This window comes from Pipistrellus hanaki (assembly GCF_964339955.1).
Source record: "Pipistrellus hanaki genome assembly, chromosome: 14".
NCBI classification, from domain to species: Eukaryota; Metazoa; Chordata; class Mammalia; order Chiroptera; family Vespertilionidae; genus Pipistrellus; species Pipistrellus hanaki.
In genome coordinates this window covers 1,160,824-1,184,000 of record NC_140516.1, presented here as the reverse complement: position 1 = coordinate 1,184,000, position 23,177 = coordinate 1,160,824, and the positions used below count along the sequence as shown (strand labels likewise).

The 23,177-nt window shown below is 56.3% G+C and overlaps 1 protein-coding gene across 2 annotated transcripts in view; it reads left to right on the top strand.

Moving 5' to 3' along the window:
- Nucleotides 1-13,079, top strand: part of GRID1 (glutamate ionotropic receptor delta type subunit 1) — a 478,346-nt gene extending 465,267 nt beyond the window's left edge. For both annotated transcript variants that reach the window (XM_084904155.1, XM_084904154.1), the window contains 3 exons: nucleotides 873-1,039; nucleotides 8,144-8,384; nucleotides 12,446-13,079. In XM_084904155.1, the coding sequence (XP_084760281.1) occupies nucleotides 873-1,039; nucleotides 8,144-8,384; nucleotides 12,446-12,871 (834 nt within the window). In that variant the 3' untranslated portion in view covers nucleotides 12,872-13,079. The remainder of the gene's footprint in view (nucleotides 1-872; nucleotides 1,040-8,143; nucleotides 8,385-12,445) is intronic.
- The last annotated feature ends 10,098 nt before the right edge of the window (nucleotides 13,080-23,177 follow it).

The window sequence follows — 23,177 nt, the reverse complement described above, 5'->3', positions numbered from 1 at the left end:
TTCTGACTCTCTATCCTCTCTCTTCCTCTCTGTGAAAAAATAAATAAATAAATAAATAAATATATGTGTGTGTGTGTGTATATGTGTGTGTGTGTGTGTGTGTGTGTGTGTGTGCATGTGCGCACACATTTTTTAAGAATATCATGCTCCATTTAAGTCGGCCAAGCACAGTGTCCACGTAGCATCTCTGTCCAAAGTGCCACTCGGCTCACACTCCCCCACACCCCATAACCCCCCACTCCCTACAACCCCCACCCCTGTCCCCGTGTGCTGGCCCTGCACAGACAGTGCTCTGGCTCCAGCACCTGCTGAGGCAGCGGATGGCGGTGCGTGCGTGTGCGTGTGTCCGTGTGTGTGCGTGCGTGTGTGTGCATGTGCGCGTGTGTGTGTGTGTGTGTGTGTGTGTGTGTGCTAGTACGAGGTTCTCATGTGTGGGCAGTGACAGGCAGGTGGCAGACACCCAGGCAGCACCCTCACACAGGACCCTGTCCTTCACGGATCCTCCTGGCATGGCGAGGGCCTGGCTTAGACGGTGAGTCACCGCCTGGCGCTGAGCTGGGGCATCTGCCTGTCCACCACAGGCTCAGCCAGGTTCCGGGGAGAAATAGCAGACGGAAGCTTCTATGCTCCCCTAGGTCTCTGGGGGAAACTCAGTTCCCCGGGCCGGGGCAAGCTGGGCTCTGAGGGGCGTGGGGAGCCTGCAGCGGCGGCACCACCCCCTGTCCAACCCCAGCCGTGGGCCAGTGCGGCCGGCCACAGCCAGGGAGCGCGTGCCGGGGGCTGCAGGGCTGCCTCGGGGCCCCCGGCCCTGCCATCCGGCTGGCGCTGGCGGAGGACGCAGGCCGGCCGGGCTGACGGCTCTTCTCTTGCAGGCGAAGACGGGGAGCTACGCCTTCCTGTGGGACGTGGCGGTGCTGGAGTACGCGGCGCTGACCGACGACGACTGCGCGGTGACCGTGGTCAGCAGCAGCGTCAGCAGCAAGGGCTACGGCATCGCGCTGCAGCATGGCAGCCCCTACCGGGACCTCTTCTCCCAGAGGTGGGCACCCAGGGCCGGCGGGGCGCTCTGGAGAGGACAGTCTCCTGCACTTGTCCTGTCACCCCTTCCTGGTGCCCACCTGGCAGTGCTTGCCCCGCCCCCGCCCAGGGGTCCTGGGCGGCCCAGGCTCCCGGAGAGGAGGTGCAGGCCTCTCTGGCAGCCGGGAGGGAGGGAGGGAGGAAGGGAGGGCGAGGCCGGCAGCCGGGAGGGAGAGCCACGGAGGACACCCTGGCAGGTGGAGAGCAGGGGACTTCCCAGAGGAGAGGCCTCGCAGCCTGAGGAGGAGGAGGAGGCACCCAGTCGTTTAAATTGAATAAGTAATGGGTCCAGCCAGGGCCCAGCACTTCCTTCTGAAGATGAACACAAAGCGGGAGTCACGGTGGACGCAGCGGAGGACTGTCGGAGGAGCAGGGCCCATGGGGTGTGTGTACCGGGCTGACACAGCCGCTCCTGTCGCCCAGGCCAGCTCCCTGATCCTCACACCAGCGAAGGGGCAGGAGGGTGGAGGGCAGTGTGGAGGCAGCGGGTCCCGCCCGCGCTGGCCTGTGCCTTCCCGGCTGGTTGGCTGGCAGGCGTCCACCCGTGACCCTGCCGTCTGGCTCCTGCGTCTGTGGTCCGGAGGCTCTGTCTGGACACCTGGCCAGCCTCCCGGAGCACCACAGTCTCCCACCCTGTCCCGCCAGGACGTGCCTGTCCTCGGCCCGGCTGGCCGCCTGAGGTGGAAGGGAGAAGCTCGGGGCCTTCCCAGACGCCAGCCGCTCCCGGAGCTCTGTGCCAGGATGCCTCAGCCAGAGCCGCCCTCACCGGTCTGTGAGGTGGCGGGCGAAGGGGAGGATTGGGGCCCAGGGAGGCGTCTGGGGGCTGGCTGTGCCCAAACCCAGACTGTGGCTGACTGTGAGCGAAGGCCCGCCTGGTGGCGAGGCGTGGCCTCAGCCCCTGTGACCTGAACGGTGCCCTCATTGCAGCCCGAGGCTCCCCCATGAGGAGGGCAAGCGTGGTCAGAGGTCATCAGGTCAGCACCCTGAGGCCCTGGGGGGGGGGGCAGGGGGCGCAGGAGAAGGAAGGGGAGAGCCAAACATCTGGCTCTCCCCTTCCTTCTCCCACTCCTGAGCTCGGCGGGGTTTTCTCGACAGACAGATGAGCCCTTCTCACCCACCAGCTCTGACTCGCCCCGCAGACTCGTTTGCAAAACTGGAAAAGGGGTGGAATCACTGAAGTGAGATGAGGCTTGGGTTCTCTAGGTTTTAATTGAGCATGCATGCAGACAGGAGAGGAGGAGAGGTGGGACCTCAATCTCTCAGGTCACAGGCATGGAGGCAGGCTCCACTGTGTCCCTGAGGCGGGAGGCTCAGGGCATCCCACATACCACCAGCCTGCGCCCCTCTCCGCAGCAGGCGGTCAGCCACCAGGGAGCTTAGGTGCCAGACAGAGCTGGGGGCGGGGGGGGGCAGAGACCCGGGGGAGGAGCCCAGGGCCCTGCAGCCACCCCGCCAGAGGCCTCCGAAAGCCTGCTGGGCTTACCCTCCCTTCACTGGAGGGGAGAGCCAGATCCATGGCTCCCACTTCATCTCATCCTGGGAGTCAGGGCAACTGGGTCTCGCAGGAGGTCAGAGGGAGACCTGAGGTATGCCACCTGGAGGAGGTGGGTGTGGGTAGGGGGCTCACCCACCATAAGCTGGGTTCAGAAGGAAGGCGGCGTCCTGTAGGGGAGCAGGACCCCTGCCGGGATGGGGTCTGGGAAGCAGGCCTGCCCTGGGCCGGGCCAGGGCCTCCAGCCGCACTCGCTGACCTCAGGGCTCAGCAGTGTCTCCCATCGAGGCCCTGAGGGCTGCTCCGACCCCGGGGCACCATCAGCAAACCTGGCTGGTCCAGTGTCCCTGTGCTCTGGCGAGAAATGACTCTTACTTGCTCGCCTCAGAGCCTCGCGCTCTGTGAGGAGGAGTGAGTCCGTGGCTGTGCTGCGCCTGCAGCTTCTCCTGTCTCTGTTCACGCAGCCTCTGGGCCAGAGGCACCCTCCTGGGGCGATGGGCGCAGCGCAGTGCTCAGCCTCCGCTGCGCTGGCTGTGCTGCTGGCTCCGTGGGGCCCGGATGTGTGCAGACCGTGGCTACCCCTGCTGGGCGCCTGGAGAGCGAGGGGCAGGTCCCCACAGCCCTCGTGCCCTTTACAGGAGAAAGGGGTCATGGAAACAGCAGGTCTCAGTCTGCTCTCCCTCCAGCCCAGGCTCACAGCTCCTCTGTTTGCACCTCTTGCTCTGCAGAGGACAAGGCCACAGCCATAGCTGCCTGGTGGCAGCTGAGAGCACGTGCTTACTTAGGGCCTGGTGGGTGGAGCGGGCGGCAGGGAGAGGAGCGGGCGGCAGGCTGAGTGGGCATTTAGGACCAGCGCAGCCCTCAGTGGGCTTGCGTACAGGGGCTCCATTCCCGGGGAGGATGGCGCCTGCACGTCTGTGTCTGGAAAACAGGAGGGCAGCCGGCAGAGGGGCCCACTGGGTCCCGGAACAGTGGGGGTCACTGTGGGGCGTTTATCCCGCGCCTGCCAGGAGCCAGGTGGTGCCTGTGACTGCTTTATCACTCCTCAGTTGCTGACACGTTTCCATTTTCTTTTTGATTTGTTGTTTTCTGTTTTATTTTATGTTTTCCTATAAATGGCCTCACATTCATCCTGGAATGATTTGGGGCATAAAAAATACAGTAGCTAAAAGGAGACACATCAGCAAAAGGAGGCAGCCGACCAGCTATTCAGCGTGAGCAGGAGAGTGGGGCCCGGCCAGCGCCCCCCTGAGTCAGACCCCCAAGAGCCCAGGCAACTTGCATGCAGCAGCCTGGGGCCCAGGAACCCAGGGCCTCAGCTCTGGAGAGGAGCTTGGCCGCTCTCCAGCTGCAACTGTGGCAGGTTCTCTAGCCGGAGCCCAGGGCTCCAGCCCTGAAACCAGCGTGCTGAGAACCACTAGACGGTCCCCCGAGGACTGGCCTGCAGACTGGTCAGCGCCCGCTGCCTCTCAGCAAGGCAGCCTGTGAGTGCCGGGCCGCATACCGCCCAGGCCGAGGTCCTCCCTTCTTCCCTTCTGCCCCCGGGAATGCGGACGCTGCCAGCCGCAACGGGACTTGGCAGGTGGTTCACCTCTCTGTGGCTCAGAGGAAGTAACATCTCAGAGGGCTGACATGAGAATTAAACACAATTTATGAAGCACTCAGGACATTTCTTTGTTTTAAAAATATTTTTATTGATTTTATTTATTTATTTTAATTTTTAATAAATCTTTATTCTTCATATTATTACAAATGTTCCTCATTTTTTCCCTCCATTGCTCTCCTCCACCAAGTTCCCACCCCACCCTCTGCCCTTTCCCCACCCCCATTGTCCTCATCCATAGGTGCACAGTTCAGTCTCTTCCCACATCCCCACTCCCCTTTTCCCCGAGAATCGTCAGTCGACTCCCTTTCCGTACTTCTGATTCTATTATATGCACCAGTTAATATTGTTTATCAGATTTTTTAATTCCCTTGGTTTTTAGATTCACTTGTTGATAGTTGCGTATTTGTTGTTCATAATTTTTTATCTTTATTTTCTTCCTCTTCCTAAAGAACCCCCTTCTGCAATTCATATAATTCTGGTTTGGTGGTGATGAACTCCTTTAGCTTTTTTTTTTTTTTTTTTTTTTTTTAATTAATTAATTAATTAATTAATTTGTAAAACTCTTTAACTGGCCTTTGATTCTGAGTAATAGCTTTGCTGAGTAGAGTATTTTTGGCTGTAGGTTCTTGTTATTCATCACCTTGAATATTTCTTGCCATTCCCATCTGGCCTGCATGGTTTCTTTGATAAATGAGCTGACAATCATATGGGTGCTCCTTTACACTTTTCTCTTGCTGCTTTTAATATTCTCTCTTTGTCTTTTGCTCTTGGAATTTTAATTATGACGTGTCTTGGTGTGGTCCTTTTTGGATTCCTTTTGTTTGGGGTTCTGTGCACTTCCTGGACTTGTAAGTCTATTTCTTTCACCAGGTGGGGGAAGTTTTCTGTCACTATTTCTTTCAGTATGTTTTCGATATCTTGCTCTCTCTCTTCTTCTGGGACCCCAATAATTCTGATGTTGGTTCACTTGAAGTTGTCCCAGAGTTTTCTTACACTATCTTCAACTTTCTGGATTCTCTTGTATTCTTGCTTCTCCAGAGGAGTGTCCTCTGGCTCTTTGTGTTCCAAATCTTTGACTTAATTCTTGTGATCTTCCATTCTGTTTTTAGGACTGTGTAAATATTTTTTATTTCAGACAATGTATTCTTTATTTCTAGTTGATCCCTTTTCATATCCTCATAGGTCTCATTTATTTTATTGGCATTTTCTAGGAAATTCTTTTAAAAAAACCTTATAACCGTGGTTTTGAACTCTATATCCATTCGCTTGTTGTCCTCCATTTCTTTTGTTTGTGATCTGTTTCCTTGTCTCAGCATTTTCGCTATTTCCCTGAGTTGGCAGGGTTGCTTTGTGGGCCTGGGTGTTCTATATGGTTCAATGGGTCAGCCTCACAGTTGCCTGATGTGGACACTCTTGGTGCACTTCTTTGTGGACTGTGTGCACAGTCTTGTTGTAGTTAAGTCTTGATTGTTGTTGGTATCACTGGGACTAACTGAGCCCCAGGCCAATTGGCTGTGAGGATCAGCTGTGTCTATGCTGGGAGACAGCCATATGTGATTAGACTTGGAAAATTGCAAAAGCCTCTGTGCTCAGCTTGGATGGGGCGGAGTTTCAGGGTGGAGCCTACAGCCTTGGCTTCCTGTCAGCCCCGCCCTATGAGGTTCCTAAATATCAGTGTTCCTCAGTGTCCTTTGGTACTTGCTGCAAGCACCTCTGAGAGAAAGGTGCCCTCTAGTTTTGCCTGCTACCAGACAGTCTAATCTCTCCCCCAATGAGCCCAGAACTTGGGTTCAGTGCAGTTGGAAGTGGGGTTGGAAGTGGGGTTCAGAGCAGTCTGGAGCTTTTGTCTACTTCCCGCTAAGCAATCTAGAAGCACAGTCAACAGTCCATCCTCTGCACACAACGTGCATGCCTCCAGGACTCTGCCTTTTGCTGCTCCCCTGAGTTTCCACCTTACAGCCCAGATTCCCTTTGTATGAGCCTGGTCCCCAAGGTCTCCCCAGAACAGGGGTTCAGTGCAGTCAGAACTGGGGTTCAGCACAGTCCAGAGCTTTTATCTCCTTCTCGCCCCTCAGCCGCCCCCTTCTCTCCGACTCTGTCCTCTCCCCACACGCGCACCATGTCTCCGTACCTTAGGCTTTTAGAGCTCCTCTGATTTTCCTTCTGATTTTCTCTTTCCTTCTCGTTGTAGAATTTCCAGTCAGTCAACTTTCCTGTAGTTCTGGATAATGTCCATTTTGTATCTTAGTTGTATTTTTTGAAATTGTTGTGTGAGGCTGCAGTTAGGCATTTACCTATGCCGCCATCTTGGTTTCTCTCCATTTTTATTGATTTTAGAGAGAGAGGAAGGGAGAGGTATTGAGAGAGAAACATCAATGAGAGAAACATTGATCGTCTGCCTCTTGGATGCCTCCTATTGGGGATGGAGCCCAGACCTGGCATGTGCCCGACCTGGAATCTAACCATGACCTCTGGGTGCACGGGACAATGCTTACCAAGCTGAGCCACACCAGCTGGCAGAACCTTCTAGCACAGGCTTTATGACCCATCTTGCTTCAGGCGTCCAGGTCCCTGTCACCTCCTTGCTGGTTTCCCTAACGCTCCCTTTCAGGCCACCAGCCCGAAGTGCCACTCACAGCCTCTGCCTGCACCCACTGCATTGGGAACAGCTTCTGTCTCCGTTTTGGCTGCTCCAATGTGTGTGAGTGTGTGTGTGTGTGTGTGTGTGTGTGTGTGTGTGAGTGTGTGTATAAGAGTGTGTGTGTGTGAGTGTGTGAGTGTGTGTGTGTGACTATGTGAGGGTGTGTGTGTGTGAGTGTGTGAGTGTGGGTGTGTGTGTATGTGAGTGTGTGTGAGTGTGTGAGTGTGAGTGTGTGTGTGAGTGTGTGCGTGTGAGTGTGTGTGTGTGAGTGTGTGTATGAGAGTGTGTGTGTGAGTGTGAGTGTGTGTGTGTGTGTGACTGTGTGAGTGTGTGTGTGTGTGTGTGAGTGTGTGTTTGTGTGACTATGTGAGTGTGTGTGTGTGAGTGTGTGAGTGTGGGTGTGTGTGACTCTGTGTGTGTGTGTGTGTGTGTGAGAGAAAGAGAGTGAGTGTGTATATGAGTGTGTGTGTGTGAGTGGATATATGTGTGTGAGTGTTTGTGGGTGTGGTGTGTGTATATGTGTGTGTGAGTGTGTGTGGGTGTGGTGTGTGTATATGTGTGTGTATGTGTGTGTGTGTGTGTGAGTGTGTGTGAGTGTATGTGTGTGTGAGTGTGTGTGTGAGCGTGTATGTATCTGAGTGTGTGTGTATGAGAGTGTGTTTGTGAGTGCGTGTATGTGTGTGTAAGTATGTGAGAGTGCGTGTGTGTGTGCGAGTGTGTGCGTGTGTGTGTGAGTGTGTGTGCATGTGTGTATGAGTGTGTGTGTGAGTGTGTGTGTGAGTGTGTGAGAGCATGTGTGCGTGTGTGTGTGAGTGTGTGTGAGTGTGTGTGCGAGTGTGTGAGTGTGTGCGTGTGTGTGAGTGTGTGTGCATGTGTGTGTGAGTGTGTGTGCGTGTGTGTGTGAGCGTGTGTGCGTGTGTGTGTGGCAGGAGCTCAGCATGGAGAGCATCGTACTGGGCGATGAGTGAGTGGATGACTTAGCTAGTCCTCCTGGGTGTGACGTGGGTACAGTGATTGACTCCTCAGCCTGCAGCTGAGTGTGGCTCACCCCTTCTGCACAGCCAGTGCCCTCCCCACTGCCTGGGACCCACCTGAGGCCGTGTGCTCTCAACGGGGCTCTTCCGGGGCGGAGGGACGGGGTGTGTGGGAGTGGAGAGCTGGGCCTTTGAGGAGAGAGGGACAAGGGACCTGTGTTTGGGAAGCACACGTGCCCGTGGGGAGCAGATGGCGGGAGAGGCCGGGTGGGCGGCTGATGCCCCGTGTGAGGTGGGGCCGCCGAGGGCAGGAGGCCAGGACCCTGGCTCACGTGCGTGCGTTCTTCTTGCAGAATCCTGGAGCTGCAGGACACGGGGGACCTGGACGTGCTGAAGCAGAAGTGGTGGCCGCGCACAGGCCGCTGCGACCTTGTCAGCCACGCCAGTGCCCAGGCCGACGGCAGGGCCCTCAGGCTGCACAGCTTCGCCGGTGTCTTCTGCGTCCTGGCCATCGGCCTCCTGCTCGCCTGCCTGGTGGCCGCCCTGGAGCTGTGGTGGACCAGCAACCGGTGCCGCCAGGAGACCCCCAAAGAGGTCCGTGCGGGCCCTGCTCCCCTTACCGACCCAAGGCTGGGAGTCCCGGGTGGCGGGCAGGCAGGGTCCGTCCTGGAGGTGCGGCCGGCTCCTGTGGGGACAGCGTTCATGGGGGAGGAGGATGGTGTCTTGGTTTCGTTCTGATGTTAAAGCCAAAGACCATGTGGGGGTGTTTTCATTCAGTCAGAGTGCCAGGCAGCAGCCATGGCCGTGGAGGAGCTGGGAGAGCCGGCACAGCCTGAGGGGCGCAGGAGGGCCGCCCCGCTGCCCACGCCCACCCCACTGCAGGGCCCTCCTGGTTCTCCTAGCTCCTCACCAACCCAGAGGAGGGCTGGCCCTGCCCCTCCCCTCCTCCTCCTTCCTCCCAAGCTCTTTTTTTTTTTTTTTTTTTTTTTTTTTTAACTTGAAGCTTTCCTTAAGGTCCCCTGGAGACAATGTCTCTGAGGGAGGGAGGGTGGTGAGGGGTGGCAGTTTGGTCAGGGTGCTCGGCCAGTGGACCTCCACGCAGGCCGGCGGCTCCCCACAGGCAGCCACTCGCTCAGTTCAGGTGGGACATGCAGGTCTGAACTTCCAGCGAGACGCAGTGAAGCAGGAGCACCAGCCAAATGCAGCCCGGCCGAGCCCTGCGCCGGAGAGGCGGCAGCCACACTGACCCCGTCTGGGCGGCCTGCCAGGTGGCCCCAAGCTTGGCAGGTGCTCCTCCCAGTCTGGGCGCAGAGCTCAGGGCCAGGGTGTTGGAGCGCTCCTCTCTTATAGGCTCTCCATGGCTGGTTCTTTAAACCCGGGCCCAGAGCCCATTCCTCGTGCACACCCCCTCGGGTCAGGGAGAGGGAGGCTGTCCCCCGGAGGGGGGCTGCACAGACTGGAGGTACCGCCTGGGACCAGCGCGGACTCCGCCTCCAGAATGTCCCTGTGAGCCAGACCAGTGGAGTCATCGCTCCTCTGGACCGCAGGTCCTGTCTGCACAGCTCACACCCCTTCACACCTTCCTGGTGGTGACAGACAGGCTCAGCCTGGGCAGCCAGCACAAGGTCGGACTGTGAGGGTGAGTGAGCATGTGAGGGTGAGAGTGTGAGTGTGTGTGTGTGTGACTGTGTATGAGTGTCAGGGTATGTATGTGTGAGAGTGACTGTATATGAGTGTGAGGGTGTGTGTGTATGAGGATGACTGTTAATGAGTGTGAGAGTTTGTGTGAGTATGTGAATATTTGTGTGCGAGTGGCTGTATATAAGTGTGTGTGAGTGTGAGAGTGAATGTATGTGAGTATGAGAGTGTGTGTTACTATATATGTGTGTGTGTGTGGCTGTATATGAGTGTGAGGGTGTGTGTGACTGCATATGAGTGTGTGTGAGTGTGTGAGTGGGAGAGAGTATGTGTGCTGTATATGAGTGTGTGTGAGCGAGTGACTGTATGAGGGTAAGTGTGTGAGTGTACGTTAGTGTGAGTGACTGTATATGAGTATGTGTGTGAGAGTGTGAGTATATGAGTGTGTGTGTGTGAGACTGTATATGAGTGTGAGGGTGTGTATGAGTGTGACTATATGAGTGTGAGTGTGAGAGTGTGTGTGAGTGTTAGTGTGAGTGTGTGAATATGTGTGAGTGTGTGTGATTGTATATAAGTGTGTGAGTGAGTGTGAGCGTTTGAGAATGACTGTATGTGAGTATGAGTGAGTGTACGTGACTATATAAGTGTGTGTGTGAGAGAGAGAGTGGCTGTATATGAGTGTGAGGGTGTGTGTGACTGCATATGTGTGTGTGAGTGTGTGAGTGTGAGAAAGTATGTGTGACTGTATGAGTATGTGTGAGCGAGTGACTGTATGAGGGTGAGTATGTGAGTGTATGTTAGTGTGTGTGACCGTATATGAGTGTGTGTGTGTGTGTGTGTGACTGTATATGAGTGTGTGTGTGTGTGTGTATGTGTGACTGTATATGAGTGTGAGAGTGAGGGTGTGTGTTTATGCATGAGTAACTGTGAGTGTATGTGAGTGTGTGTGTGTGAGAGAGTATGTGTGACTGTATATCAGTGTGTGTGATCCAGTGATTGTATGAGGGTGAGTATGTGAGTGTATGTTAGTGTGTGTGACTGTATATGAGTGTGTGTGAGTGACTTTTTTAGTGTGTGTGACTGTATATGTCTGTGTGTGTGTGTGACTGTATATGAGTGTGAGAATGAGGGTGTGTGAATGTTTATGCATGAGTGACTATGACTGTGTGTGAGTGTGTGTATGTGTGTGGGAGAAGAGAAAGAGAAGAGAGAGAGAGAGAAAGAGAGAGAGAGAGAGAGAGAGAGAGAGAGAGAGAGAGAGAGAAGGGAGAGAGGCTGGTCAGACACAGGCAGAAGTGGGGAGAGAGACAGGCCAGGAAGCAGTGGTGGAGCCACATGATCAGCTCCGTTCTGGCAGTCAGCCCGTCTCCCGCTCTGGCTCCCGCAGGGCCTGGCGCGCACAGAGGTGAGGATGAGGCATGGGTCCTGTTCTCAGGGGAGCAGGTGGCACATCCTGCCCAGCCCCTCCGGTGCTGCGTGTAAGAACAACACCGCCTTCCTCCGGTGCTCCCGGGCTTCTGGTCTCCGGGGAAGTCCCCCCGCCCTCCCTTAAGGAGTGCCCTGTGGGAGCCAGCCTGCTCGGGCTTTCCTCCCACAGGCAGAGACAGGAGCTAGCCAGGCAGTCTCCGTCCTGGGAGGGAGCAGCGGGTCCCCTCAAATGCCCAGGGTCCTGGGGGAGGGGTGCAGGGCTGCGGGGAGGGAGAGCTCTTGGGTCGGGTTGTAGGGTTGAGAGGTTTGTACACATCCTGGAGCCGGGGGAGACTGGAAGTCCCTGCAGGAGGGTGAGCACTCAGGCAGCCCCGGGGCTGCTGCAGGGGAGTGCGGGAGATGAGGAGGGGACTTGCTCTGAAGGAGGACTGAGCGGCCAGGGGTGTGGACCGCATCAGAGAGGAATAGGAACCAGGAACGCGGTTCAAAAGCAGCGTTTTAAAAAAGCATGTTTTCACAACCTTCCGTGAGTAAGAGGGCGTTTAGTCCAGACCAGCTGGGTCCCCGCAGCCTGTGTCCTGGGGAGGCATGTGCAGCCGGCGGGAGAGCGGGTCATCCGGGGCTTTGGGGGCCTTGGCCAGAATCACCAAGAGCAGCGCTGTCTCCGGGCGGTCCTCGCCCGCCCTGTGGAAGGCTGTGAGGCCAGACGCCTCCCTGAGGAAGAGTCCTGTGAGCGCAGCCCCTCACATCATGTGTCCCACCTTCGAAGGAGTCAGAGGATATGTGGTCACCCAATGCGGTGAGCATGCGCGCTCGGCAGATGCAGCCCAGAGCCAAGGCCGGAGCTATGGGGAAGTCATTGCTCTGGGAATAAGATATTTATGACATAAAGGTGAGACCTGCACGAACGGGAGAGGCCATGATGTGAGGGATGAGCATCCGTCACTGGGCGGGACCCGGGTCTGGTTGCTGCCTGCTGCTCCCGCTGCAGATGGAGCCGCCCCAGGCCGCAGCCCACCTGGTCTGGCCCGCTGTCCTCCAGGCCAGGCCGCTGGGCCTCGGAGCCGCCGGGCCTCAGGGTGGCCAGGCTGACCCTGCCCGCACACCCTCCTGCTCCTGGGACCCTCCCTGGGCCTGCCCCTCCCGCTCCAGCTCCTCTGATGCTTCTCCAGCTTCACTGACAGCCTCACAGCTGCCAGGCTCCAGAACGGAAGGGGTCAAAGTGCCTCTGGTTCTGTGCTTTTCTGGGCGGAGATGTCCTCTGTCTGTGGGGGGAGTCACCTGTGGGAGGAGTTATCTGTGGGAGGAGCTATCTGTGGAAGGAGTCGCCTGTGGGAGGAGTCACCTGTGGGAGGATTTACCTGTGGGAGGAGTTGCCTGTGGGAAGATTTATCTGTGGGAGGAGTTATCTGTGGGAGGAGTCGCCTGTGGGAGGAGTTATCTGTGGGAGGAGTTATCTGTGGGAGGAGTTATCTGTGGGCGGGGATGCTGTGACTGCTCTGCAGGTTGTTCAGCCCTAGCCTCGGTGTCCTTGGCGGCCTGGCTGCTGGCCGCTGCAGGGCTGGCTGACCTCCCTGTGCTTCCCCCAGGACAAGGAGGTGAACCTGGAGCAGGTGCATCGACGCATGAACAGCCTCCTGGATGAGGACGTCGCTCACAAGCAGATCTCCCCGGCGTCCATTGAGCTCTCGGCCCTGGAAATGGGGGGGCTGGCGCCCAGCCAGGCCCTGGAACCCACGCGGGAGTACCCGAACCCTCAGCTCTCAGTCAGCACCTTTCTGCCTGAGCAGAGCGGCCATGGCCCTGGCCGGACACTCTCTGCAGGGCCCAGCGGCCTGCCCCTGCCGCTGGGCGGCTCGGCCACCATGCCCTCCGTGCCCTGCAAGCACAGGTCGCCCAACGGGGGGCTGTTCCGCCAGAGCCCGGTGAAGACCCCCATCCCCATGGCCTTCCAGCCCGTGCCCGGGGGCGTCCTCCCCGAGGCCCTGGACACCGCCCACGGCACCTCCATCTGACCAGCCTCTGCCCTCCGGCCGCCCACCCACCCGACCAGCAGAGCTTTTTACTACGAGGAAACCACACACACACACACACACACACACACGCACACACACACTCGTTTTTCTTGTACATACCTGTAAATAATGACAGAATGGAGTGGGGTAAAAGTGTATTTTGAATATTCCCAATTTTCGAAGTCAGTAAAAAAACCACAAAAACGGTGTGAACGGCTTTGTAAATTTTGTTCCATATGAATAAAAAGGCAACTTCCTTGTGATCACTCTGAAGTGCCAGAGAAGGGCCTGGCCTTCCTGAGGACAGAGGGCAGCTTGCAGGGCTGCAGGGAGGCAGGTGGGGGGGCCCCAGGTCCCATGCAGCCGGCACTCTGCCGCCTCTGTTCCTCTCAGGCCTCAGGCAGTGAGGGATGCCATGGGTTCCCTGGTCCTGTGGGCTCGGGCCAGGGCAGGCCGGCTGGTCACCCACCACCGCGGTGTCCCTGGCTTCGCCCAGGAGCACCATGCGGAGGGTCTGGTCTCTGGGGCTTTGGAGCTGGCGCTCTGCCTTGGGCCTGGTTTCCCCCTGGTTTTCTTACTGGAGAATCAACAGAGAAAGCGGGAGGGACAGGGAGCCCTCCCCTGCCCCAGAGAGGCCTGTGTGGCGCCGAGCTCCCCGTGGCGGATGGGGGCGCAGGGAAGTGGGGAAGGGACCACGAGTGCCACTGGGCAGCAGCCGGGCCTTCAAGGAGTGACAACTTGGAGGCGAGGACCGCGGGCTGGCCTGCAGGGAGGTGAGGCAAACCCCAGGCTCCTCTGGGGCTGCCACCAGAGTGAGGTCTGTTGCTTGGAGCCCACGTGTGCCCAGGCCCTTGGCCTTTTCTCGCGGCCATGCAGCCTTGGGGCAGCGATGCGGCTCCCAGCATGCTGGCTGCCAGCCACAGTGCCGGACCCAGGCCCATCCTGCTGGGGGCGGGGCCTGCTGCTTCCTGCTTCCCGCTGGAGGGCTGGCAGCGCCCCCCCCCCCCCCCTTCTGGGCCATCAGACCATAGGACCAGGGAGAACTAGGAGCAGCTGTCACCTCGGCGGTCCCTTCCTCTCCGGCTGCAGACCTGGAGCTGCTCTGTGCCCTGCAGGACGGGGGACGAGCCTGGCCGCCATGAGGCCCGCCCAGTAATAGGGACGCAGGATAAAAGTCCCGCCAACATGCTCCTGTAGCCTCCAGGCTCCCTCCCAGATGTACGGCTGAGGCGGGTTTCTCCCCACGGTCCTCAGTGACCGGCCGCATTGCGCACGCTGAGAGCAGCCGGGAGGCTGATAGCCAGGCGGTTTGTGTGCGATGCTCACATGGCCCGCCACCAGTGCCACCAGGGGCCCGGCCTTCCTCCAACCAGGGCGTGCAGGAGGGAGCATGCTGATGCCCGGGCCCTGCCCTGAGTATCCCCGGACCCGCTGCCTCCCATCAGCACTCAGGGCCTGCCCGCATGGCCAATGTTTCATCTGTCTATTTTATTTCTCAAATTGTGGTCTCACCGCCAAATCTCTTACCCACATGGGTTTCCTCCGAGAGGGCCTATCTCCTAGGAAATCCGTGGCTGCTTTCTTGGACAGCTTTGCTTAGAAGGGTTCCAGGAAGAGGAGAGGGATGACTCACATGGTGTGTGTCTGCATGTGTGCATGTGTGCGTGTGTGCATGTGTGCACACGTGCATGTGTGCGTGTGCACACATCCCTCATGGTGTGATTCTGTACGGGCTTTGTGCTACCTGTAAACATTTCTTGCCCTTGGATGAGGGAAAATGATTGATTCCTAGCAAGTTCTCTAGGAAAAGCAATCGCCCCGCTCAGACCTGCGTCCGCTCAGGATGCACCGTTTTGCTTTGCTCTTTGGTTTATACGTGGCTGTCCCGTGCCCTGAGGCGTGGTGTGTGCCTGCAGACACCGCGCCTCGCAGTCGGCATTGGGACTGAAGCTGTCTGACAGCTCTGGCCCTCGCCCCCGCTCTTGCTCCTCTCCTCTGGAGACGTGCTGTCTGCGGTGCTGCCGGCTGCGGCCGGAACCAGCTCTGCCCCGCTGTGGCCAGTCCTGCGTGACCTGCTGACACCGCTGCGTCTGGCTGGAGCCTGCTCGGCCAGGACACCCAGGCCCGGTGTGCACCGCAGTCCACGGTCCCCTCTCATTAACCACGCTTACACCGCTAACACCGGCCGGTGAAGGGAGCTCCACCGTCTGCGCCGCGGGCACCGAGCTCCCCGGTTGGTCATCGCCTCTCCTCTGTGTCCGCGCGGCAGCTGCTGCGGGAGCCTCCCGGAGAGCCGCCGGTTCCGCGTGGGCTGCGGAGGAGGCGTGTGGGGTCCGGAGCCCGTGCTTCTGCCCGGGACCCAGGGCCAGATCCTCCACGACCTTGTGGGCGCTGTCTGAGGCTCTCGGTGCCGCCTCCCCAGCGGCTGGGGCGGGGTCATGACCCCGACTAGACAGAGGCGCCTGAGTAGAACAGTGAGAGCGGTTTCCCCTTTGGGTCTGGATTCTCCTGGGCGGGACCCTGAATTTGGGTAGAGAAGGCACCTATAGCGCTGGGCCCCTGACCGATGTGTTTCCAGCTCCAAGCTCTCCGCTGACAGGAGCCTCTGGATCCGCGCAGACTTCGAGGCAAGGCTGGTCCTGCCGAGCCCCGCACCTGCCCCACCTGAGCCCGGAGCCCGGAGCCCGGAGCCCCGAGCTGTTGTGCGGACCAGCGATGATGCAGGTAAGTGCCTGGGCACGTGCACCTTCACCAATGGCAGGTCTTGGGGTGACCTACATGACCACAGCTTCCTACTTCTTGGTGGCAACTGCTGAGCCTCTGAGCTTAGCCATCTTCTCATCTCTTGGCAGCACTTCCTCCAGCAGGGCAGCAGGGGGAGGGCCAGGCAGCAGGGGAAGGGCCAGGGCAGCAGGGGGAGGGCCAGGGCAGCAGGGGAGGGCCACGGCAGAGGGAAGCAGCCTTCCATTTTGCCCAGCACTGGATGGCTTGCAGTGTGCACACCCCTCTTCCCCCCCACCCCCCCCAGGAGCTGCCAGCGTGGCCTTCCGGATCTGTTCCTGAGACTGGGGGCAGTGGTTCTGATTGTCCCCAGAAGCCAGGGAGAAGCGTGAAGGCAGCCTGGCTCCTGGGGCTGGGCTTGATGGCGAGGAGATGGACCCACATCCAGGGACGTGGCACAGAGGGCACGGAGGGACCCTCAGGATCTCAGCTGGTGGGGGGAAGGCCATCCCATCTGTGCCATGACTCCGGGACCTTCAGAGGCTTCTTAGGGTGACAGCCCTCTGCTTCTTGAAGTGAAACCCAAGTTCCTCACGTTTATAGACAAAACAGAGCCCTGGTATGAGCCTGGCGAGTGCGCGTGCTGACGATTTTACACTCAATGTGCCGTCTCTGCTTCCGCCGCCACCGGAGTCTGAACCCCACGCCAGCAGCTGCCCGGGGACACCAGGCTGTCTCAGGAGAGACGGTGCTTGGCGTCCAGGAGGAAAGGCGGCTCAGCAGGCCCTGCCAGCGAGAGGGCACACCCACCAGGACTCTGAGGAGGGGCTGCTCTGACAGCGGGCGCAGAGGGAGAGGCAGCCGGCATGTTTGACCAATGAGGGAAATGAGACTCAGCGACTCAGTAGTTTGCCAAGGTGGCCGGCTGGTCCGCTGCCTACAAACCGTGCTCTGCCCACCTTCCAGTCTTGCAACCACAGGTTAATTTCAAGTATCTCTGAACTATGTATGGATAAACTCCACTACCCTTCTTCTGGTCCAGCTTTCTTTCATTCAATATTGGCTTTAGAGATGTATCTTTTCTGCATGAAGTTCTTTTTCCTTGCTGCCCAGGATTTGATTATATGAGTGTCACAATGTTTGCATTCTCCTGCTCGCAGGCTTTGGGTGTTTCCATTTTGCACAGTTAGTGTGTCCCTGTGAACAGTTGTGTGCATGCTTTTGGGTGGATTGACCTCTGCCTCAGTGCCGGAGTGCTGGGTACCACTGTCCTGCTGGATGTAGAAGCCACAGAGCTCCTCAGAAACACGCTGAATTTGCACCCGCCTGCCGGGCTCGAGTGGCGCTACTCCTGTTCATGGATGCCAGTGGCTGCCAGGTGTTTCTTCTCAGCCGGTGAGCGGGCGGGGGAAGAGCTGGTTGTGGTTTAATGCGCGTGCTCCTGATGACTGAAGAGGCTGAGCTTACATACGCCTGTCTGAACAACGGCTTGGTGAGATGCCTCTTCTTCATGGCTTGCCTTCTCGCCTGCTCTCCGGAATGGCTGGATGAACAGGAGCTCTTCATGTAAATGCAGACCATGTCTCTCCTCGTGCTCACACGTCCTGCTTGCTTCTCAGAGTCCATCTAACACATGCCAGGCGCTGGTCGCCTGATTCCTAGGTGTGTTCTTGCAGTTTTGCCTCTCATACCTGTCTCTGCGGTCTTCCTGGAGTGGATTTCTAGGTAGGTGAGATAGAGGTGAAAATACAAATACGGATATTTGGTTATTCAAGCACCATCCACAAAAAATCCCCATTGTCACCACACTGTCAGACATGCCACACACCAGGCGAGGCCTGTGTTCGCGCTCCTCCTGTGTTCGCGTCCACGCTGCACTAGCCACACTGACGAGTTACTGTAGCTTTGTAATCAGCCTTGATATCCGGTCTGTAACATAGGCCTTGGCATTCAAATGGACATTTCACAGTCACCATCTTATTTTCCACAAAAATCCTCTTGAGATTTTGATTGAAATTGCATTCAACCTATATGTAAATTTGAGGAAAACTGACATCTTTCCATTTTATACGTTTCAACTTTTCTGTGATCTTATATTTAAGTTATGAAGTTTGTAAGCAGACTAAAACTCTCTGTGTGTGCATCAAATTTAATATACTATTTTTTAATGTTTAATTGAAGTAATTAGTTTATTTACATTCAAAGTAATTGATAATGTATGAGGGTTATAGCTATAATTTTTTCTTTGTTCTTCTTGTTCTATGTTAAGTATCTCATTTTCCCCCTCTTTATAGTTAAAATAATGCTTTGTTGTTCAATATTCTGTGATACTAGAGGCCTGGTGCACAAATTCATGCATGGGGGTGTCCCTCAGCCTAGCCTGCACCCTCTCTAATCTGGGACCCCTTGAGGGAGGTCCAACTTCCCATTTAGGTCCAATCCCAGTAGTATCAGACCTAAATGGGCAGTCAGACATCCCTCTCACAATCCAGGACTGCTGGCTCCCAACTGCTCACCTGCCTATCTTCCTGATTGTTCCTAACAGCTTCTGCCTGCCAGCCTGATCACCTCTTGACCACTCCCCTGCCAGCCTGATTGTCCCTAACTGCCCTCTCCTGCTGGCCTGGTCACCCCTAACTGCCCTCCCCTGCAGGCCTGGTCCCACCCCCCTAACTGTCTCCCCTGCAGGCCTGGGTCTCCTCTAACTTCCCTTTCCTGCAGGCCTGATTGTCCCCAACTGCCCTTCCTTGCAGGCTTGGTGCCTCCTAACTGCCCTCCCCTGTTGGCCATCTTGCGGTGGCCATCTTGTGTCCACATGGGGACAGGATCTTTGACCACATGGGGGCAGCCATCTTGTGTGTTGGAGTGATGGTCAATCTGCATATTACTCTTTTATTAGAAAGATAGAGGCCTGGTACACAGGTGGGGCTGGGCCGGTTTGCCCTGAAGGGTGACCTGGATCAGAGTGGGGTTCCCTTGGGCCATGGGGCAGCCTGGGCGAGGGGCCTATGGTGGTTTGCAGGCTGGCCACACCCCCTGGTGACCTGACTGAAGGCCCAAGTATCTGAGGTTTATTTACCTTCTACAATTGAAACTCTGTATCCTGGAGCAGAGCCAAGCCTTCTGCTTGTTCCGTGTTGGCAGTCATTTCTGTTGGAATTGATTTATCTTCTATAATTGAAATTTTGTAGCCTTTAGGGGAAGCCTGGGCAAGCCAGGGTGTGTGGAAAGCTTGGCTTCCTCCTTCCCTGGGGACAACCTAGCCTCCTGCTCTTTCCAGCTCCTTGGCTGCCACCATTTCTGTTTGGATTTGTTTACCTTTTATCATTGAAACTTTGTAGCCTTGAGGGAGGCCTAGGTCGGCAAGGACAGGAGGAAAGCTTGGCTTCCTCCATTGCAGGGGAAACCCAAGCCTCCCTCCTGCTCTCTGTGGCCATAGCCATCTTGGTTGGGTTTATTTGCATATTCACTCCTGATTGGCTGGCAGGCATGGCTGGTGGGTGTGGCTGTGGGTTTTAGTGGGTGATGTTAATTTGCATATTACTCTTTTATTAGATAGGGTATATGGTCAGGATTCATTTGGTTTTATCCATACATTTATCTTTTCTCTGTGTCTCTTCACTTCTTCCTTTGTTTCTTTCTGAGATTAGTTTCTTTTACCTCAATAATTGTGTTAAAAATTTCTTTAGCTGTTGGTTTGCTTATTTTCAATATCACCCCCTTTTATGGGGGAGAAAGCTAGAAATACATCTTCATTTTATTTTTCCTTTCAAAGGATAATTTCACTGGGCATAGAATTATAGGTCAAATTTACTTTCTTTCAACACCTTAAAAATATCATGCTTTTCTTTTACAACTTCAAGAGTTTGTGTTGAAGTCACTCTTTCACTTCTTGGTACTATTGTTTTTTTTTCTTTTGTTTTGTTTTTAATGTTTTTTTTTTCTTCTGACTGCTTTTAGGGTTTTCTTTGTCTTTTTTTTTTTTTTTTTTTTTTTTTGATAGTTTTACTATGTGCTTAGAGATTATTTTTTTTGAATTTCTCTTGTTTTCCTTTTTAGATTTTCTTGAATCTTTGAGTTATTGTCATTTTTGATAAAATTTCAACCACTTTCTTTTTCTTTCCCTCCTGTGCCTCTATGTGTATTTAGTTATTTTTAAAAGCATAATATGTAGATCCAATAAGCTCTTTGTTGTATTTTATATTACTTTTCTGTTTTAACTTGTTCAGCCTATATATATATATATATATATATATATATATATATATATATATATATTTATAGACTGATCACATCTTTCCTGTTTTTGCTTTGTCTAGCTCCTAGATCCCTTATGGGTCTGATTTTATAATTTGTATTTTCTCGGTTAGTTGTGTTTTTATTTTGCTTTTTCATTCTTTAAAAATTTTCCATGTTCCATCTATATTCATCCTTAGTATCATAGCATTATTATTTTAATAGTCTTTATTTTTATAGTACTTTTAGCTTCTCTGAAAAATTGAGTGGAAAGTACAGATGGTTCGCACACATGCACAGCTTTCTGCATATCAACATTCCGGCACCATGGTTTTGTCTGTCTTTTCTGTTCTATTCCTTCCTTAATAAAACCACCTCTGCTTGCATCGCCCATCTGTTCTTGCTTGGTGTCTACTTCTCCTCAGCACATCAATCATGGCTGCTTTATCCTTTGTCTGGTAATTCCCACATCCCTGCCGCCTCTGACTCTAGTTCTGGTCTTTGCCTGTTAGCATAATGGTACTATTTCTTTTCTACGATGCAGATCTGATGTACTGGCAAAGGGAGCTGATAAATAGGCTTCCAGCTATGGCGACAGGGGCGGGGAGGGAGCATGCCAGAGCCCCGGAGCCTGTGCCCGGGTCTGCGCCCCTCGCCAGTGCTCCCCGCAGGCTGAGACCAGAAGTGACACACGGGTGCCAGAGCCCCAGAGCGGCAGCTCTCAGATCACACCTGGGAGAGGAGCAGCATCGGGGAGCTCAGGCCAGGGCGGTGCGCCCTTCTCCAGGGCTGCCTGCTCCGCTGACCCAGCTAAGCTTGGCACACCCTCCTCCTGGCCCCAACCCTGTTAAACAGGACAGAATGCTCGGGTGCATTCAAAATGGCCACCTTTTCTCTTCCCCTGCTTGACGCAAGGGAAGATTTCCCTCTCCCGTTCCCTGTGAGCACTGGGAGGGCACCCACGGGTGAACTCAGACACCGCGAGGACCCCTGAGGCCCTGGCACCCCCAGCTCTCAGACTGTCCACCCCGCCTCTGCCACGGGCCTTCCAGCGCGGGTCCCTGCGGTGCTGCCCAGGGAGCTGGCTGTGGGTGGGTGGGTCCCCAGCATGGGGTCCCTCGGGTGCTGCTCCGGGAGCTGTCTGTGGCAGCACCGGCCGGCGGCCAGAGAAGCTCAATGGCCAGAAGGACTGGGAAAGCGCCGAGGCAGGTCTGCACAGTCCTGAGCGGCCGGTAAGAGCTTCTGGGAGTCAGCTGCGGGCCTGATTCTCACCTCTGCTGCTCCGTCTAAGTGTCTGAGCAGTGTTGGCTGTGGCCTCACTTCTCTGACGGGCCTTAGAGTTGATTTTTCAGTTTGTTCAGAAGTTTGCTTGTTAAGAGGAGCGATGGCTCCCAGGCTTCTTATGCATGAAGAGAACCCAGGAGTCAGTTTGCTTGGGCCTGGGAGCACTCTGTTGGAAGCTGGACACTGCACTTGACAGACCAATACGGAGGACAGAATGCCATCACTCTGCTCCAGGCAGCTCCTCAGTCAGCCTGCCCAGGCTCACTGTGTCTGCCTTTCGCTGTTCATGAGGCTCTGTGTCTGCCAGGCTCTGCCCCCCAGGTTGCCGCCCCGATGGCTCCCTCCTCAGGGTTGATCTTGCCTCTGTCCTGGTTCCTATGGCAGTGAGAGAGCCCGAGTCTGCTCACCGTTGTAGCTCTTTTCTCCTCAGTGTCTGTTCTCCTCCGCGGCTGACAAGTCAGCAGTGAGTCTGACACCCTCACTGTGGGTCCGGGCGGCCTGTCACTGCCTGAGCCAATTAAGGGAGACGGGGTGAGACCCACATGAGGTTCATGCCATTGGTGCCGCCAGGGGGGAGAGCAGGAGATCACCTTGGACATTCTGCTCCGCCCCCTCACCAGGTGGCTAGTTACACACGAGGGACAGACAGTTGGTACAGCTGCCAGTGTAACGGGAAGGGGGTGGGGGGCTGCGGTCCGGCTGCAGGCGCTCAGGGTCCCACAGGGAGGAGGCTAATCTGTGATGTTACTACCGGCTCAGCCGCGCCTGCGCCCGGAGAATGGTCCACGTCCTGAGCAAACCTCCCGGAAGGGTCAGGTCCGAGCGCAGTCACCAACCAAAGCGAGTGCTGTGCTGGCGTGCTCTTTGAGTAACGGACCCACCGAGGCACCTGCTCTCTGCGGCCGCCTCCCCTCCAGCTGCAGGTCTGCGGGAAGCGCCTCCTCTCTGGCCAGCAGGACAGTGGGTGAGAGGCAGCCGCGCTCTGCTCTCCCGCCCTGCCCTCCCCATGGCCCGGAGTCTGCAGAGCGGGGCTCGCCCACCGGGCCCTGCCTCTCCCTGGGGTGCTGGTGCTAAGACCCACTGCCTCCATTGGCCCGGCCTCCCGCCTTCACCCAGGCCCAGGCGGCGCTTCCTGAACTCAGGGCCTGCCAGCTGCTGGGCCCCTAGGCCTCTCCCCCGGGGGCTGTTTCAGATGCTCCCCGCACAGCCAGCCACTTGGGTCTCTACTAGTTCAGCTTTTCTGATTGACTTGGAGGTGCTGGTCATAGCGAGGATGCACCACCTGGGCCTCCTCCTTAGAAAGACGCACGTGGCAGCACCGGCCAGCGGCCAGAGAAGCTCAGTGGGCAGGAGGACTGGGAAAGCGCCGAGGCAGGTCTGCACAGCCCTGAGCGGCCGGTAAGAGCTTCTGGGAGATGAGGATGCCCTTCCCAGGCGCACCCCGGGGTGCAGGGAGCAGAGGCTCCTGGGTAGGAGGGGGTTCCTCCCGCAGGGCCATCGCCCCTCCCCCTCCTCCGTGGGCCACATGGTCTCAGCGAGGGGCATGGCCTGGGGGCACTCACACAGGACCTAGCCCCCGGGGCGCCGCGCTGCACCCCACTGGAGGCTGGCGGGGCATGCGCAGCCGTGACTTCCGGAGGAGCCGGGGGGCAGGGCAGGCTCAGCCCCAGCCGTGTGGGCGCCACGCAGGGCTGGGTTCCAGGCCCGTGCGAAGCCCTGCTTACAGCTCAGCACTCAGACCTCACGGAGACGCTGAAAACACGGGATGGCATGGCCATCCTTTGTCACTCCAAGCACATCACATGCGTGAACTCCTGCTGTGTGCGAGGGGGCATGGGGTGGCTTTTACCGCTCAGCACAGCTGGTTCTGTGAGATTCCCCAAGTTGTGTGTGTTAACAGTGTGGTGCTTTTCATCGCTGAGTGATGTTTCATGATGTGGACAGCACTGTCATCTTCACATCACCACTGAGGACAGGATGGGAGTTTCCTGGTTTTGCCTTTTCCAAAAAACCTGCTGCAAATACATGTTCAGGTTTCCATGGGAATATAAGCATTCATGTTTAT